Below are 17347 nucleotides of genomic sequence, written 5' to 3'. Positions count from 1 at the left end.
GAACTCAATTCCTCTACCAATAAAAGCCAGTACGCCATATGCCTTCTTCACCGCACTATTTACATGGGTGGCAACTTTCTTTCTCAGTTGGTTGTTGTCCTGCTACATATTTTTAATAGTTTTGTCAGATGATTGAATTCAGCTTTAATATATGGAAATATATTTTGTTCTTGCCTGTTACCTCTGACTCATGCACAAAGTGTCCGTTGACAACAGAGAGAGTAGCTTTGTAAAAAGAGAAGTTCAACAGTGATAATTGACGAGCACAGTTTTAGTTAATTATACTAGTTGTAAGCTTCATAAGGATATCAAGAGTTTAATGCTTTTATCACAATGTGACAGTGTAGTATTTTCATCTGTCCATCATCTATTTTAAATCATCCTTTCGCATCCAAGGTGATGTGAAGAGATCAAATCAAGTTAGGTTTGTAATCTTTATCTACTGCTGCATGCTTCTGATAATTATGCTGTCAAGTGTCTGGCCATGGTGAATTAGATGCACCTTTAAATAGGTTCAGCTGAAAAGGAATAACATGTTCAGCTGAAAAGGACATGAAATTTTGCACAACTGGAGTCAAGTAAGTTTGTTTGATTTTGTCCTTTTTATTTCTCTGTCATGCAGCTGGTCCATCAATACCACCTGCTGTCTCGTACACTAAGCGAGCCCAAGCAAACAGTGTGGAAAACGAACAGAAGGAAGACTGGGACAAAGACATGGTTCGAAAATTAAGTAGCACCACTGTAACTTCCAAAGGAGATGTGCCCGCAAGCCCACTGGCGGGTCTCGACAGAAAAAAATCCACCACTGGACCTAGTGTAAGCAGCAATTTGATTCACCTGTTTGTTTTGATTCTAAGTGTTTAGGTCAGTGATGCTTTTCTGTGTTTTTAATGAGGAGATCACACACAGGATTAAGCAAGCTCGATCTGTAAATTTGAAATGCAAGTTAAAGTGCTTCTTGCATGCTCATTGTATGTTTTGGCAATATTGCAGGCCATTTGATTTAAAATTGTGAGATTTTTGTTCCTGTAAATTCCTCATTGCCTCGAAATGTCGCTCCAACCGATCCATTCGAACTAATAGGATTCTTTCCATGGAGAGTGATTGGAATGTGGAGTGGGCTGCTGTACAAAAGTATGCATTGTTTTTCAGAAGAATTGCATAAATGTCTTTAGGAGGAGGTAAGCTGTATACACAAAGGGTAAAAGAATAAAAGACTTACAGTTGGCATTAGATAAAGTAGGATGAGAGGAGTCTTATGTGAAACATAAACAGCAGCATAGACCAGTTGAGCCAAAAGGACTGTATCTGTGTTGTAAACTAAGCAGTTCCATGTGGAAAGCACAAGGTCAGTATCCAGAGGTTGACAAAGTATCAAAAAGAAGCACTGTTGCTGAAAAGCGAATGTTCATTGAAATCTCGCTGAATATTTAAAAAGTGCAGTAGAACCGCAAAACATGAAAAAAATCAGTATAACAACAGATAAAACAAAAAAGAATAAAAGCAATACAACACTCGCACACCAGAAATGAAGACGAGTTCAAAAGATGGGCAGAACTTTAAATAACTGCTTAGTCACGCCACTTCAACCCAGCTTCCAGATGTCACGCGCAGAAAAGTCTTCCCAGGAAATACAAACAAACCTGGCTGAGAAAAATTAAGGAAACTTTGAAGAAAAGTAGCACAATTGGAAGCATGGATATGAAGTTATCAAGATTTGCAAGAACCAGAGCAGCATCATTCCGTGGTCATTACCAGTGAATGTGTTAAATAGAATTGCACATGAGAAACTAAAGACAGAACTTGACAAATGGTTACAAGACAAGCAGGCTGGTTTTCAAACAGCTAGATCTTGCATGGACTGTATAACTACAGTATACATTATCTTGTCACTGTTTTCGCCAAAAGGCCTTGTGGAAATTGATGTAACATGGAATACTGGAGAAATGTTTTGGCATGAAAGCCAAAACCATAGCAAACTCCATCTGGTAAGGGGACACACCTTTGAAAAAAGACTCACTCATCTTCCGTGCCAAAGATCCCATGATCCTTATGATCTATTATCTTTAAAAATTTGAGTTACTCGTCAATGATGGTGTAGTTGTTTGTGAATGTGTTAGAGCTCTAATTTTTAAACTTCTATCATAATTGTAGGATACATGTGTTTGCCACTTGAATCCTGACAATATCCTGGTTAACTAGAAGCAAATGCAGCCTCCTTAGGTATTGGTGCAACAATCACATTGTGCCTATTCTCAAGTTGTATATTATATATCGTGTGAGAACCCCTTCAAGGCGCGCGAAGAATCGCTAATTAATCTCCTTCTGGACCTTGTTGAGTGTGAGATCCTTTGGTAGCAGGCAATGACTTGTCCAATTAGAATTCATCACCTGGACTAGACCTAGTGGGGCCGTTGCGGCACAGTGGGAGTGTCCTGCTCCTTGACCAGGAGGACCATGTTCAAAGGTGTGGAATAAGATCTCTAAACAGGTTGCTTAGGAAAAATAAGTTAATTTTTTTTTAAATTTCAAAATTAGAGAGGCTCCTGTAGCACAATGGTAGTGCCCCTGCCCTGGACTAGAAGGCCTGAGTTCAGTTACCACCTACTCCAGAGGTATGCAATAACATCTCTGAATAGGATTTAAAAATAAAAACAGACCCAGAGGGGCTTTTGTCACACTGTAGTAGTGTCTCTACCCCTGGACTGGTAAGCCAGCACCCTACCTGCTCCACAGGAGTGTAATAACATCTGAGCAGGTTGATGAGAAAAAGTGGTTAAATTAAAAAATACTTATAATAGCCCCGCTGGGTTTGCTTTATGGTGCAGTGGTAGTGTCCCTGTCTTTAAGTCAGGAGGCCCGTGTTCAAGTCCCACCTGTTGCAGAGGTATGTAATAACATCTCTGAACAGGTTGATTAAAAAATATTTTTTAAAAGGTAAAGCAGACCCAGTGGTTACGTTAATTCCCGGGTGTCCTTGGAGAGCAAGGATGTAGTGTCCATCAATGCTCTCAAAATCTTTAGAGAGAGCTGGGCACTATGGAGGATAGAGTGCTTTATTTCCTCCTCCAACTCTGTTTTTATTTAGTCGCCTTCCTGCTTGCCTTATTCTCCACTGCCCCCTCCTTAATAATTGGCATTGCCCATAATGGGCTTTACTGGCAAATGTTGAACTGGCCAGAAGGGTGTTTTTACTGGTGGTGGATAATAGTTTGAAAACAAAAGTCTCAGGCATTTTGGTGGTGGGTAGTTCGCTCAGTTATGTGTGCTAACACATCTGTGCAGAAAAAGAAATATAAAATAGACCCAAGCCCTCCTTCTGTGTTTATGTTAGTACCCAGGTGTTCATGGAGAGGGAGGACATCGTGTCTGTCACTGCTCTCAATGTCTTTAGATACCTGGGCACTGCGAGGGTTTTCGTGCATAATCTCCCCCCCAACTCCATTTTGATTTCGCCCCTTCCTGCTCTCCCTATCTCCCCTTCACTTTTGATAGTTCGCATTGCCCATGGCTTTGATTGTATGTATTTAATTGGCTTCATAGATGATTACTGGCAGTGGTTAATAGTTTAAATAACACAAAATTAGTCACGGTAATTTGTTGGTGGGAAAGGTGTTCAATTTTATATGATACATTTTCTGCTATTTAAAAAGAATGACACTGGCCCAGTTAGGGGCCTTGTGGTTTAGTGATAATGTCCCTCCCTCTGGGCTGTGGAAGCTTGTGTTCAAGTTCCACTGCCCCAGACGTGTAGAGCAACATCTCTTAATAGGCTGATTGAAATAAATACTAAAGCAGAACCAGATAGGGGCCTTGTGGTGCAATGGCTGTGTCCCTACCTCCTGAGCAAGGAGAGCTGGGTTCAAGTCCCACCTGCTCCAGAGACATGTTGTCATGCCTATAAACAGAATCATTAAAAATACTATCAAACAGATCCAGGGATGGGTGTGCAGGGCTGTCTGTCCCAGGCTGGGGCTAAACAATGCCATGAGTAGTGGCTTTGTTTTAGTGTTCAACATAAACTCTGTTATGTTCCAATCAGGCTTCCTGAGCTATTACATACAGCTTAAATATGATGATGGTATTCTTACAGATTTGATCTTTGATGTAATGCATGGTTATTGGGAAAAGTAACTTCAGCAATAAGGCCCTGATATCACCTGAATTGACAGACATGTGATCAGTGGCATGGCGAATTGTGGCTGTGAAGCTGTACCTTTAATCCATGGTATATAATTGGCTGTGGAGAGAGTCGTGCTGGAAAAGCACAGCTGGTCAGGCAGCATCCGAGGAGCAGGAGAATAACCCCTTGGGTTTATCCCCAAAACATCGATTCTCCTGCTCCTCTGTACTCACAACTCTGATCTCCAGCGTCTGCAGTCCTCACTTTCTCCTATAATTGCCTGTCCATGGAAATGTTAACATTCATGATATGTTTGAAATTGTTAGAATCCCCATCTGAAACTCAAAAGATATAATTATTTTGTTTCGAAAATAATTAGTAGTTTTATTACAAAACATAGATAACTGACATAAATTGATTTAACATTTCAGAATAACATGCTCCCTAGTATGACAAGGAGGAACACCTATGTGTGTGAACGCTCGACCAGTGATCGATACTCTGCCATGCAGAATGGTAAAGACAGCAGGTGAGAATCCATAGTATTATTGCCAAATGTCTGTGTATTTTATTTCTTATTTTAATATATACATTTATTGAAAAAAGCCATACAGTTATAGAAGTACAGAAAAGTAGAAATAATATTGTACTATTATATTATATTACAGTAATGCTGAGAATAAACTGCCTACTATTCAAGATACAATCGTCTCATATTTACTTAAACCAAATTAGCTTAAACTCAAATTAAATAAAATAACATTAAATTAAATTACAATCCACTAAAACTAAATTACACTACGATGTACTATATTACAGTACTCCACTCGCTGCGCCTCCATCAAGGCTCCCATCCACAGGAGCAACTGTGATTATATCCATCTTTACTAGGCCTCCCCCGGGTCCTCGGGCCACCATATATATCTCTTGTGGCTATATAAAGGCCATAATCAGTACTGCTGACAGATCCATGTCTATGTAATTTAGAAAGGGCCGCCATGAGTTGGGAGGTCATATTGCAACTGTACAGGACATTGGTTAGGCCACTTTTGGAATATTGCGTGCAATTCTGCTCATCTTCCTATCGGAAGGATGTTGTGAAACTTGGAAGGGTTCAGAAAAGATTTGCAAGGATATTGCCAGGTTTGGAGGATTTGAACTATAGGGAGAGGTTGAATAGGCTAGCGCTGTTTTCCCTGGAGTGTCAGAGGCTGAGGGGTGATCTTATAGAGGTTTATAAAATCATGAAGGGCATGGATAGGATAAACAGACAAAGTCTTTTCACTGGTTGGGTCCAGAACTAGATAGGTTTAGGGTGAGAAGAGAAAGATGTAAAAGAGATCTAGGGGGCAACAGAGGGTGGTATGTGTATGGAATGAGCTGCCAGAGGAAGTGGTGGAGGATAGTACAATTGCAACATTTAAAAGGCATCTGAATGGGTATATGATTAGGAAGGGTTTGGAGGGATATGGGCCAGGTGGGACTAGATTGGGTTGGTATATCTGGTCGGCATGGACGGGTTGCACCGAAGGGTCTGTTTTCGTGCTATACATCTATATGACTCTATGTCTTATAAAATTGCTCCATTCTGTGGCACACCATACTTGTCAGGTAATCTTGAGGGAACATGCTCCATCCTGCAAGACCCTGGAAGCTTTTCTGATATCCAATTCATTGTGATGTTCTTCCTCGCACAGTGTGTAAGGATATTGAATAACCTCTTCCTGTGCTCACCCAAAGAGGGAAGATTCAGTAGTTCCAAAATGAGGGACACTGGATCCTCTCTAACTTCCATTCCCAGGATCATCTCCAGTTCATTCACTATGGCCCTCCCAGTATCCGTAAATCTTGTAACAGGACCAAAAGCAATGTGTAAGGGTGCCAATACTGTTTTTACATTTGGGATATTTCGGGGAAGGTCCTTTCTTAAACTTTGCTAGTCTCTCTGGTGCCATATGGGCCCTGTGGAGGATCTTCAATTGCATCGCTTGTGCCTTATTGCATAGTGAAATTTTCTTTACATTTCCCCCATATGTCCTCCCATGTTTCCAATGAGATTTCTTCCCCTAACTCCTGATTCCAAATCTCATGGAGTCTCTCCATATCCCCCAAGGCATTCTCTCTCTGCAGTAGATATATGGTACTAACTGAGAGCGTCCTCACTTTAGAGCACTCTTCGTTCTATATACTTGTAGGGCTGGGCCAACAGCGTGGCCGTCTTCTGTATGTAATCCCTAACCTGGAAATACTGGAAAACGTCCCTATTAGGGATTCCGTATTTCTGACCTAATTGGCTGAAAGACTTCAAGACCTCTCCCTCAAATAAATCTGCCAGACAGGAGATTCCTTTACCCTCCCATGCTCTAAAGCCAGAGTCCATTGACCCCAATCTTAATCCTGGGGCTCCCACTAACGGGGTGACAGCGAAGTCTTAAGCAAATTGCCCTCACCCTGCCACATTATCCTCCATGCTTTTACTATGTTTCTGATTATCTGACTCCCCTACAGATCTCAATTTATCCATGAACAGTAAGTTTGTGAGGGGACATCTCGCCTGTGAGGCCTCTACACTAAGCCATATTGACTTCGAGTCATCGTGCACCCATTTGCCTACATATGACAACTGGGTGCCTATTTGGTAATTTTTCAGATCTGAGAGGTCTACTGCCAAACCCCCCCCCCCCCCCCCCAATATCCTGTGGAAGTTGCAACTTGGGAAATTTAATCAAGGGGTGCTTACGGCACCAAATAAATGATCCAAACCATCTTGCAAACATCTGCAGCACCTGTTTGTGTAATAGCAACGGGAGCATCCTCATAGGATATAACAACCAAGGAAGAACATTCATTTTAATGAAGGCTATACGGCCTAGCCATGATATGGGTAGTCCCTCCCATCGCTGCAAGTCCTGTTTTGTTCTCTCGAACAACTGCACAAAGTTAGTTCCATACAGCTGCCAGAAGTAAGGGGTAATAAAAGTTCCCAGACGGAGAAACCCTTTCTGTGACCATCTAAAAGGAAACTCCATTCTGTCCTCCAGCTTCAGTACTTCCACCAATTCCTCCACGGGCATGACTTTCGATTTTGTGAAATTTATCCTATATCCTGAAAAGCTGCTGAATAATTTAATTCTTTGTATTAGCCGGAGTATGGACTTTTTTAAGGTTAGCCAAAAACAGAAGGACATCATCTGCATTGAGAATGATTTTGTGTTCCCCAACTCTCACCTTTGTGCCATTATTTCAGGGTCCTTTTGGATAGCCTCCGCCAGTGGTTCAAGTACCAAGGTGAACAACAGCAGTGACAAGGGACGTCCCTGTCGGCTGCCCCTCCCCACACCAAAATTGCTCGATTTAACCCCATTTGTGATAACATCCGTTTTGGGGTCTTTATATAACACTGCCACCCACCTGGCGAAGACCCCTCCCAGACCAAAACTATCTAGAACAGCAAAGAGATATGACCATTCCACCCTATCAAAAGCCTTTTCTGCATTCAGGGAGACCACCAAACACAGAATCATTCCCGACTGATATATTTGTACCGTATTCAATACCCGTCTGATATTGTTGAATGAACTGCAGCCTTGCTGAAACCCTTCTTGTCCTCTTTTATAATAACAGGCAGCACTTTCTCCAACCTCAGAGCCAACACCTTGATACAATTTTAAAACCCACATTCAACTATGAGATTGGCCTATACGATGCACAATCCTCAGGGTCTTTCCCTTCCTTTAAGATAAGGGAGATATTAGCCTCACTAATAAAGGGTGGAAGGCAGTCCTGGTTATACGAATGACTAAATATCTCCAGCAGTGGGTCAGCTAACATGTGTATGAACTTCTTGTAAAATTCACTCGGGAACCCGTCGGGACCGGGTGCCTTACCACCTTGAAGCTGCCTTAACGCCTCTCTTGTACCTTCTTTTTTTTAGATTAGATTAGATTACATTACATTACAGTGTGGAAACAGGCCCTTTGGCCCAACAAGTCCACACCGACCAGCCGAAGCGCAACCCACCCATACCCCTACATTTACCCCTTACCTAACACTACGGGCAGATTAGCATGGCCAATTCATCTGACCTGCACATCTTTGGACTGTGGGAGGAAACCGGAGCACCCGGAGGAAACCCACGCAAACATGGGGAGAACGTGCAAACTCCACACAGCCAGTCGCCTGAGGCAGGAATTGAACCCGGGTCTCTGGCGCTGTGAGGCAACAGTGCTAACCACTGTGCCACCGTGTCGCCCCTGTACTTGTCAGAGTGCATTTAAAAGGGAGGCCTGATCTGCATTTAAACCGGGGAGGTCCAAGTTTTGAAAAAAGGATTCCATTCTCAATTCTCCATCCCCAAAGCACTCCGATTGGTATAACTCTGCATAGAACTCCTGGAATCTGGTATTGATCTTCCTCAGCTCACGAGTGACATTGCCAGTTCTCTCCCTGGTAGACACAATGGACTGTGGAGCACTTTTCTTCCTAACCAGCTAAGCCAGGTTTCTAAGCCTTGAACTCCCTTGTGATATTCTGTACAAAGTTGCCATCATTCACAGAAATGGATCCATGCGCCAGTGCCGCATGCCTACTCCACTACCTTTGCTCTTAATATCTAAATATACTGCCTCATGGTCCAAAGTAGTTATGCTCCCAATTCTGCAGGCCAACACCAAGTCCAAACAAACCGACCTGGAACAAAGAACATATCAATTTCTTGTGTGGAACTTGTGCAGGTTGGAGTAAAAGGTAAAGTCCCTCCCATTCGGGTGGAGGCACCTCCACACATTCACTAGCCCCAACTCCTCACACAACTCCAGTAATTGTCTAGATTGCCGAGGTGCATCCGACAACCCTCTTGGCATTCTGTCTACCCCAGGGGTCCGTGAGACAATTAAAGTCTCCTCTTATAATCGTACGGCGCACCCCAAGAGCCACTAATTTAGAGACTGCATCAGCTAAAAATTGCACTGGGGGACAGTCAACGTTCAGGATGCCATACTCTTCACTGCCTTGAGACTGACAAACTGTCCATACTCATCCTTGATTTGATCTGTCACTTGAAATGGGAGGTTCTTTCGTACCAATATGGCCACTCCTCTGCTTTTGGAGTTAAAGGAGGAAAAGAACACCCTATTGTACCCCCTGCTGCAACTTCAAATATTCCCTATCAGTCAAATGTGTCACTTGCAACAGCACAATGTCAACCCTTTTCTTCCTAAGATTTGAGAGCACCTTTTCCTTTTTAATGGGGGAATGGCTACCCTTTATATTCCACATGCATCACCTGAACAGATCACTAGCCATGACTGCACACTACAACCCGCAGTCCTCCAAAAGGAAGAAGCCCATTCAATGTGCGATGAGTGAAGAAAAAACAGACTTGATCAAATCTAAAGACTATTCCTACAAACCCTACCAAAACTACTAAAATTAAAAAAAAAACTCTACTCCTAACTTGAACAAATTAATACAAAATACACAAATCTCCAGTGATTTTTTTTATTCCTCCTTGCCCATCGGGAGCATTCACTCCCAACCTCACAACCATCCAAGCACCTTTCAGTTAAGGCCATGCCCCAAGCCCAAGCAATGAAAAAAAAAATTATTTAGACTCTGACAAGTTAACAATGGACCCCCACCCCTCCCCCTCAACATCTCAGCCCCACACATCTTTACATCAAAGGAGTAACCACTCCTCATCAGCAAAACTGAACAATAGAATAAATAATAATCACCAAACAAATATAATATAAAACATACCGGATTTTACACCAGAGCAATACCAAGCCTATAAAGCCTGAGAACCCAAAAGGCAAAAGAACAAGGACAGAGAAGATTTTTAAAAAATTATGCTATTGTCCGCACGCATCTTTTCCTCCTTCCCCCTCGCCCAAAGTCTATCTTTTCAGCAAGTTCAAAAATCCTTTTACTTTTTCCACTGAGTCGAAGCTCCCCCATAATTGAAACATAGTACTGCCAGAGAATGTTGAATGTTTAAATCTCTTAATTTTTTTCTTTACATTATCAAAGGTCTTTTTTTTTCTTAATTATGGCCCCAGAAAAGTCATGAAAATACATTATCTCTGAACCTTCATAAGCCAAAGCCTTGGATCTCCTCCCAGTCTTCTGGCTGTTTCTATTATTAAATGCTTTTCTTTGTAATGCTGGAGTCACACTAGGACTGGGCAGGGGCGCTGGACTGGACCGGACCTGCGCATTGCGATCCGGTGGGCCTGCTCCACATTCACCCGGCCCCCGACTCGATTTCCAGTCCCAGCAACTCAGGAAGCCACCTCTCGAGAAAATCAGCAAGGTTTTCACCTCCTTCATGCTCCAGTAAGGCCAAGATCCGTAGATTTTTTTTTTCTCTCCGACCGCAATTTTTGAGGATGTTTACTTGTTCCTGCAGGCCCCAAACCCGGCCTTCCAAGGTTCGGATCCGCCCCTCGGAGCTCTCTGTCGCGGCCTCTGAGGCCACGGTCCTGTGTTCCACTGCTTCTACGTGCTGTTCCAAAGCCCGGATCTCTTGTTCATGCTTTGTCAACATGGCAGTAATTGGTTCCAGCGCTCCCTCGATTTTGTTTCACGGAGTTTGGCGAACTCAGTTAGTAAATGCTGTTGCTCCACTGAACTTAAGGGCGCAGCCATGGCTGTCAAGGTAACGCCTGCGGGTGTGCCCGACATAGTAGGGGAGTGCCCTGCCTGCTGTGCTGCCTTTGCTCCCTTTCCCTTAGATGTCTTCATTTCAGCTCCAAATCTGTCAAACCTTAATTTAAAAGGACTCTAGGTCTTCTACCTACTTTACATTATAAATTTTCCTTAGGGATGGCTGGGAGGGGAGGGAGGGTGGTGATGGTGGTGGTGGGTGGGGCATGGCACAGAGCCCAACACAGCAGACTGTTCAGACTGCCCCCTTCTTGAATACCCTTGTGTTTTGTTTCTTAAAACAGATGATGAGTAGCAGTGATGCAGGAGCTCATGAAAAGCTATAATGAGGTGCAGCAGCTTTGGATTCATCAAAAGCAAATGAGAGTGAAGTGCCGTACTGTTGAGAAAAAGCAAGGGGCATTTAACTGAATGAGACAATTGTGGGAATGCACAAGATGAGTAAAAATTTAAAAATTAGAAAGAGTGGTTTTTGAAAAGAATGAAGGTTGATGAAATAAGTGGAAATGCATCTTGCTTTTGTCTTTGCAGGTAATTGAAATGTAGTCAAGAGCAAACTATTTCCATATTCAATTAGAAGCACTATGATTGAAAATACCTGAAATACTTGTTCCATGAAGCAGACTTGATTCTCAGTTTCTCTACTCACTAAATATTTAAATGCTGCTTGTGTCAACTCCTTATAAATCTGAAGACTCTGGTTTTCATAATCATATTGCAAAATGAAAGGACAATTTTCTATTCTTTTCATTTGTAAGCTGGGGTGTAAAGGGGGAAAGTAATATTCCTATCCATGTTTGCTCACGTAATGAATTTGTAACAACATGGTGCGATTCAAAAGGTTTGTGATACTGAGAAAAAAACAAGCTAGGTGAATTGCCATCTGATTTGTTTAAAGAGGAATCAGCAGACAGAAGAGGTAATGAAGCTGAGTGAGCACATCCAGCAGGTTACCACAAATATCCTCTTTCCCCATAACCCTTGATACTATTCATGGCAAGAAATTCCATTTTTTTTTGTTAAATATATTCAGTGACTTCAATGTATGGTAAAGAATTCCACAGATTCTCCACCCTCTGAGTAAAGCAATTTAGAAATAAATGGTCTACCATTGTCTCTTCACAAACAACCCACACCCCAAACAAGAACAAGGGACCATCATCACCGCATCCAGTCTGTCCAGCCCTGTCAGAACCTTTTAACGAGGATCCTTACTAAGTTTTCTAAACCCTGGGAATATAGGTAGGCCTAGTTGACAAATCTCTCCTTGTACAACAAAACAATCATTCTCATAAAACTGTCTCATGAACCTTCCTTGTATTCCTTTTATGGACAAGTATATAATTTCTTAGCTAAGGAGACCAAAACTGCACATAATATGCTAGATGTCATTTCACCAAGGCCCCACACAGCTGCAGCAAGACATTCTTGCTTCCCTACTTAAGCCCTCTCATAATGAAGCCCAACATACCATTTGCTTTTCTAACTGCTTGTACTTATTCCTTGCTTCCAATGATTGATGTATAAACACACCCAAGTCCTGTTTTACATCAACATTTCCCAATCTATCGCCATGGTTTCCATAGTTGTATTGTAAAATGAAATAAAATACTCTGCCGTTCTTCCGACTGAAGTGGATATCTTCACACTTATCCACATTGCACAGCATCGGCCAAAAATGTCTAATAATTCAACTTGTCTAAATCACCTTAAAGGCTTTTTATTCCTTCTCACAATTCAAAAAGTCTCATTATGCTTAACAAATATTTGGAGTTCACTTTAATGAAAGTAGCAGTGAGTTGATAAAAGAGAAACACTAAATATTGTGCTGTCTTTTTCTGTTTTTTTAAATACAATGTGGAATCCTGAATTTTGTGAATAGGAGAATCAAGTAAAAACAGTGGTAACGCTAAAGTTTCAAGAGTTATTACATCACTTGCTCCAACTGGCCGTGAATTTCCACTGGTATTTTCTCACCCGCTTGTCATATCTTTAGAAGAAAAACCAGAGAAACCCTGGAAGCATATATAATGTTAACACAATTTTCTGGGGTTTTTTTTTGCTCCTTCGAACTTAGAGTAAACAATGTTTGAATTGTTTAGTTTTATATGCCATACTTTAGGGAGGGTGTCCAGGCCATTAAGATGATTAAGAAAACATTCATTTCAGATGACATGTGGAATGAGAATCCTAACATGGAAAATCCAGAGATGGTGGTGAAAGCAGAATCTACAATCATTTTAAAAAGGAAAATCAATAAATAGATGTGCATTTTAGGTGAATTGGCCTTGATAAATTGTCCATAGTGTTAGGTGCAGGTCTAAATGTAGGGGAATGGGTTTGGTTGGGTTGCTCTGTGGACTTGTAGGGAATCTTAAAAAAAAATTTGAAGAAGAAAATCTAGACAATTATGAGGCAGCCATTACCAGGGGAATGGGACTGAGTAACTCCACTTTGAGTCGAACCATAGACATAACATGCGAAATAACTACTTCCTATACCATAAACTTCTGTCTTCAGTGGATCCAAAATTCTACTTTCAGTGAATCAGGGAAAAAGCATTTTATTTAGTCTCAAACCATATGATTCTTTGCCATTGCTAGTGTTTATCTATTGTTTGGTGTACTATGGTATACCTGGGTGGTAATATATTGTGATATACCTGGATCGTAATATGCTGTGATATACCTGGTGGTAATATGCTATGATATACCTGGGTAGTAGTAGGTTTGGAGGTGTCAATGAGCAAAGAAATATTTGTAAATCATCACTTTTAATTTTGAGTGCATGCTGCTCAGTTATTCTTCTGGTCATGTGAGACCAATTTTCTTATATTTGTGTCTTGGTTTTGGAGTTTTGGAACTGAAATCTTGAGCCATGAATTGATTCCACATTCAGCAAGTACCATTCATAAAAGTACTAAATAATGGAAGAAAAACATTAACACAACAGATATTACTAATGACATTTAAGGGCTAATCAAGAATTTCAGAAGGTAAGTAGCACTGTCAAAACAAATTTGGCAGAAAAGGTAGCGAAGTTTTCAGTGCTGATGAAATTAATTAAAAACAAGAATTTTAAACAATACTACATTGTGAGAATTTGGACAATTTTTTAGAAGATTGTTAATACTGCTGCAGGACAAGTGGGAGGGTGTGTAACCTCTGTCCTGAATGAGGTAAAGCAGTTGACTTTAAACATGAAACACTACTGCCAGTTGTTTCATCCGAGTTATGAAGGGTAGTGACAGAACAGAAAGGACTAAAAGCTACATTGGTACGTGCAGTCAGTAAATGTTTTGAGGTGTTGTATGTTTTGTTCTATTCAGGTCATATATTTTTTAAATTCATTTTGATTGACAAAATTGTTAGGTCTTAAATCAACTGGTGGAACCAATAATAGAAGTAAATTCTGAGAGGTGGCCCTATTTTGGCAATATAGCTCTACCACTGCAGTTAATGCCTGTCTCCCTGTGTGCAACTAGAGAACCAAGACCATTCTGAAGATGGCTCTGTTGTCCCTCTACAAATGTTGCCTAAGTATTTAAGCATTTTCTGTTTCTATTTCAGATTTCTAGCACCAACAGGACAGTTTTCAAATTCTGAAGTGACATCTGTTTCTGTTCAGTGTCACTATTCAAGCTGTTTTACAACAGCTTGGTTAGTTTTGGTGTGTAAATATCTGGGTGCATAGTGTGCTGAAATAGGCCACTCATATAGGCAGTGGCAATATTTTCTTCCCACCTGTGGATGAGTGGCCTACAATCTACGACAGTGTGGTGGAGATGGTGGATTAGTGTAATGTCAATTGATTGGCAGCCCAGAGACTAATATTCTGGGGACACAGCTTCAGGTTTTACTGTGACAGCTGGTAAATTCAATGAATACATCAGGAACTGAAAAGTTGTCTCCATGATGGTGACTGTGAAACTAGTGACAGTTGCCATAAAAACCAGTCTGGTTCACTTATATCACTTAGGGAAGAAAATTTGCTGTATTCACTAAGCCTGGCACAGATTAAATCCTAGATCGACAGCATTGACCTTCGGTCACCAGGAATATGAATTAACTGCCCTCTGAAAACATCTAGCAAGTCAGTTAGTTCAAGGGCATTTAGGGACAAGCAACAAATGCTGACTTTGCCAGCAATGCCTACATCCCATAAAATAGTATGTTTTGTTCTCAAAAAGCAGAAGCTATATGCTGGTAAAATGTAGGAGCAGATGTAGACTGTTCAGCCCTTTGAATCTGCTCTGCCATTCAGTGAATTCTCAGCTGATCTGAAAAACCTCAACTCCACTTTCCTGCGTTTTCCCCCATAAACTTTGATTACACTGGAATATAAAGTTTAGCCTGTAAATTACTGAGTAAGCCAGACTTAGCCTGCCTACTATTGCTAGGCGAATGTAAGTACTGCAGATGCTGGAGATTAGAGTCGAGAGTGTGGTGCTGGAAAAGCACAGCTGGTCAGGCAGCATCAGAGGAGCAAGAAAATCGACGTTTTGGCAAAAACTCTTCATCAGGAATGAGACTGGGAGCCTCGGGGGTGGAGAGATAAATGGGAGGGGGTTGGGGCTGGCAAGAAGTAGCTGAGAGTGCAGTAGGTGAATGAAGGTGTGGGTGAAGGTGATAGGTCAAAGGGAGGGTGGAGCAGATAGGTGGGAAGGAAGATGGACAGGTCATGAGGGCAGTGCTGAGGTGGAAGGTTGGAACTGGGGATAAAAGTGTGGAGAGAGGAAATGAGGAAACTTGTGAAATCCACATTGATGCCCTGGGGTTGGAGGGTCCCAAGGCGGAAAATGAGGCGTTCTTCCTCCAGGCGTTGGGTGGTGAAGGAGTGGCGATGGAGGAGGCCCAGGACCTGCATGTCCTCGGCAGAGTGGGAGGGGGAGTTTGACCACGGAGTGGTGAGGTTAATTGCTGCGGATGTCCCGGAGTTGTTCTCTGAAGTGCTTTGCGAGTAGGTGTCCTGTCTCCCCAATGTAGAGGAGACCGCATCGGGAGCAACGGTTATAATAAATGGCGTGTGGAAGTTCAGGTGAAACTTTGATGGATGTGGAAGGCACCTTTTGGGCCTTGGACAGAGATGAGGGGGGAGGTGTCGGCACAGGGTTTACAATTCCTGCAGTGGCAGAGGAAGGTGCTGGGAGGAGAGGGTGGGTTGTTGGGGGGCGTAGACCTGATGAAGTAGTCACAAAGGGAATGGTCTTTACGGAAAGCGGATAGGGGTGGAGAGGGCAATATATCTCTGGTGGTGGGGTCCATTTGTAGGTGGTGAAAATGACAGAGGATGATGGGAGGTATACGGAGATTGGTGGGGTGGAAATGAGGACTGGGAGATTCTGGAGGGGTGGGGTTTGAGGGCGGAGGTGCAGGAAATGAGATGCACTGGAGGGGAAATTGCAGTCTTTAAAAAAGGGGGCCACCTGGTGTGTTCTGTGGTGAAACTGGTCCTCCTGGGAGCAGATGCGGTGGTGGTGGAGGAATTGGGAATAAGAGAGAGCATTTTTACAGGAGGCAGGATGGGAGGAGGTGTAATCCAGGTATCTGTGGGAGTCAGTGGGTTTGTAGAAGATGCCCGTGTTGAGTCGGTCACTGTTGATGGAGATGGAGAGGTCCAGGAAGGGCAGGGAGGTATCTGAGATGGTCCAGGTGAATTTAAGGTTAGGATGGAATGTATTGGTGAAGTTGATGAACTGTTTAACCTCCGCGTGGGAGCACGATGCAGTCATGTGGTGATGCAGTCATCAATGTAACGGAGGAAATGGTGCTGGTGTAACTACAGAAGATAGACTGTTCCATCTAGCTGACAAAGAGACAGGCATAGCTGGGGCCCATGCAGGTGCCCATAGCTACCCCTCTCCTCTGGAAGAAGTGGGAGAATACAAGGGAGAAATTATTGAGGGTGAGGACCAGTTCAGCCAAACGAATTAGAGTGTCGGTGGAAGGGTACATAGAACATAGACAAATACAACACAGTACAGGCCCTTTGGCCCTCGATGTTGCACCGATCCAAGCCCACCTAACCGACACTAGCCCACTATCCTCCATATGCCTATCCAATGCCCGTTTAAATGCCCATAAAGAGGGAGAGTCCACCACTGCTACTGGCAGGGCTTTCCATGAACTCACGACTCGCTGAGTAAAGAATCTACCCCTAACATCTGTCCTATACCTACCACCCCTTAATTTAAAGCTATGCCCCCTCGTAATAGCTGACTCCATACGTGGAAAAAGGCTCTCATGGTCAACCCTATCTAAACCCCTAATCACCTTGTACACCTCTATCAAGTCACCCCAAACCTTCTTTTCTCCAATGAAAACAACCCCAAGTGCCTCAACCTTTCCTCATACGATCTTCCTACCATACCAGGCAACATCCTGGTAAACCTCCTCTGCACCCGTTCCAGTGCCACCACATCCTTCCTATAGTATGGCGACCAAAACTGCACACAATATTCCAGATGCGGCCGCACCAGAGTCCTTTACAACTGCAACATTTCTCCTTATCTCCATTCTAAAAGGTCTTCCCTTTAGTCTAAGGCTGTGCCTTTGGGTC

General features: G+C 42.5%; 1 protein-coding gene across 4 annotated transcripts in view; it reads left to right on the top strand.

Moving 5' to 3' along the window:
• mark1 (MAP/microtubule affinity-regulating kinase 1) overlaps positions 1-17347 on the top strand; it is a 214747-nt gene that overhangs the window by 178107 nt on the left and 19293 nt on the right. For all 4 annotated transcript variants that reach the window (XM_043695768.1, XM_043695766.1, XM_043695769.1 and 1 more), the window contains 2 exons: positions 623-816; positions 4555-4652. In XM_043695768.1, the coding sequence (XP_043551703.1) occupies positions 623-816; positions 4555-4652 (292 nt within the window). The remainder of the gene's footprint in view (positions 1-622; positions 817-4554; positions 4653-17347) is intronic.

The sequence above is a fragment of the Chiloscyllium plagiosum genome, chromosome 9 (assembly GCF_004010195.1).
Source record: "Chiloscyllium plagiosum isolate BGI_BamShark_2017 chromosome 9, ASM401019v2, whole genome shotgun sequence".
NCBI classification, from domain to species: domain Eukaryota; kingdom Metazoa; phylum Chordata; class Chondrichthyes; order Orectolobiformes; family Hemiscylliidae; genus Chiloscyllium; species Chiloscyllium plagiosum.
Note: the sequence above shows the minus strand (reverse complement) of the source record. Positions and strands in the feature narration are given on the sequence as shown.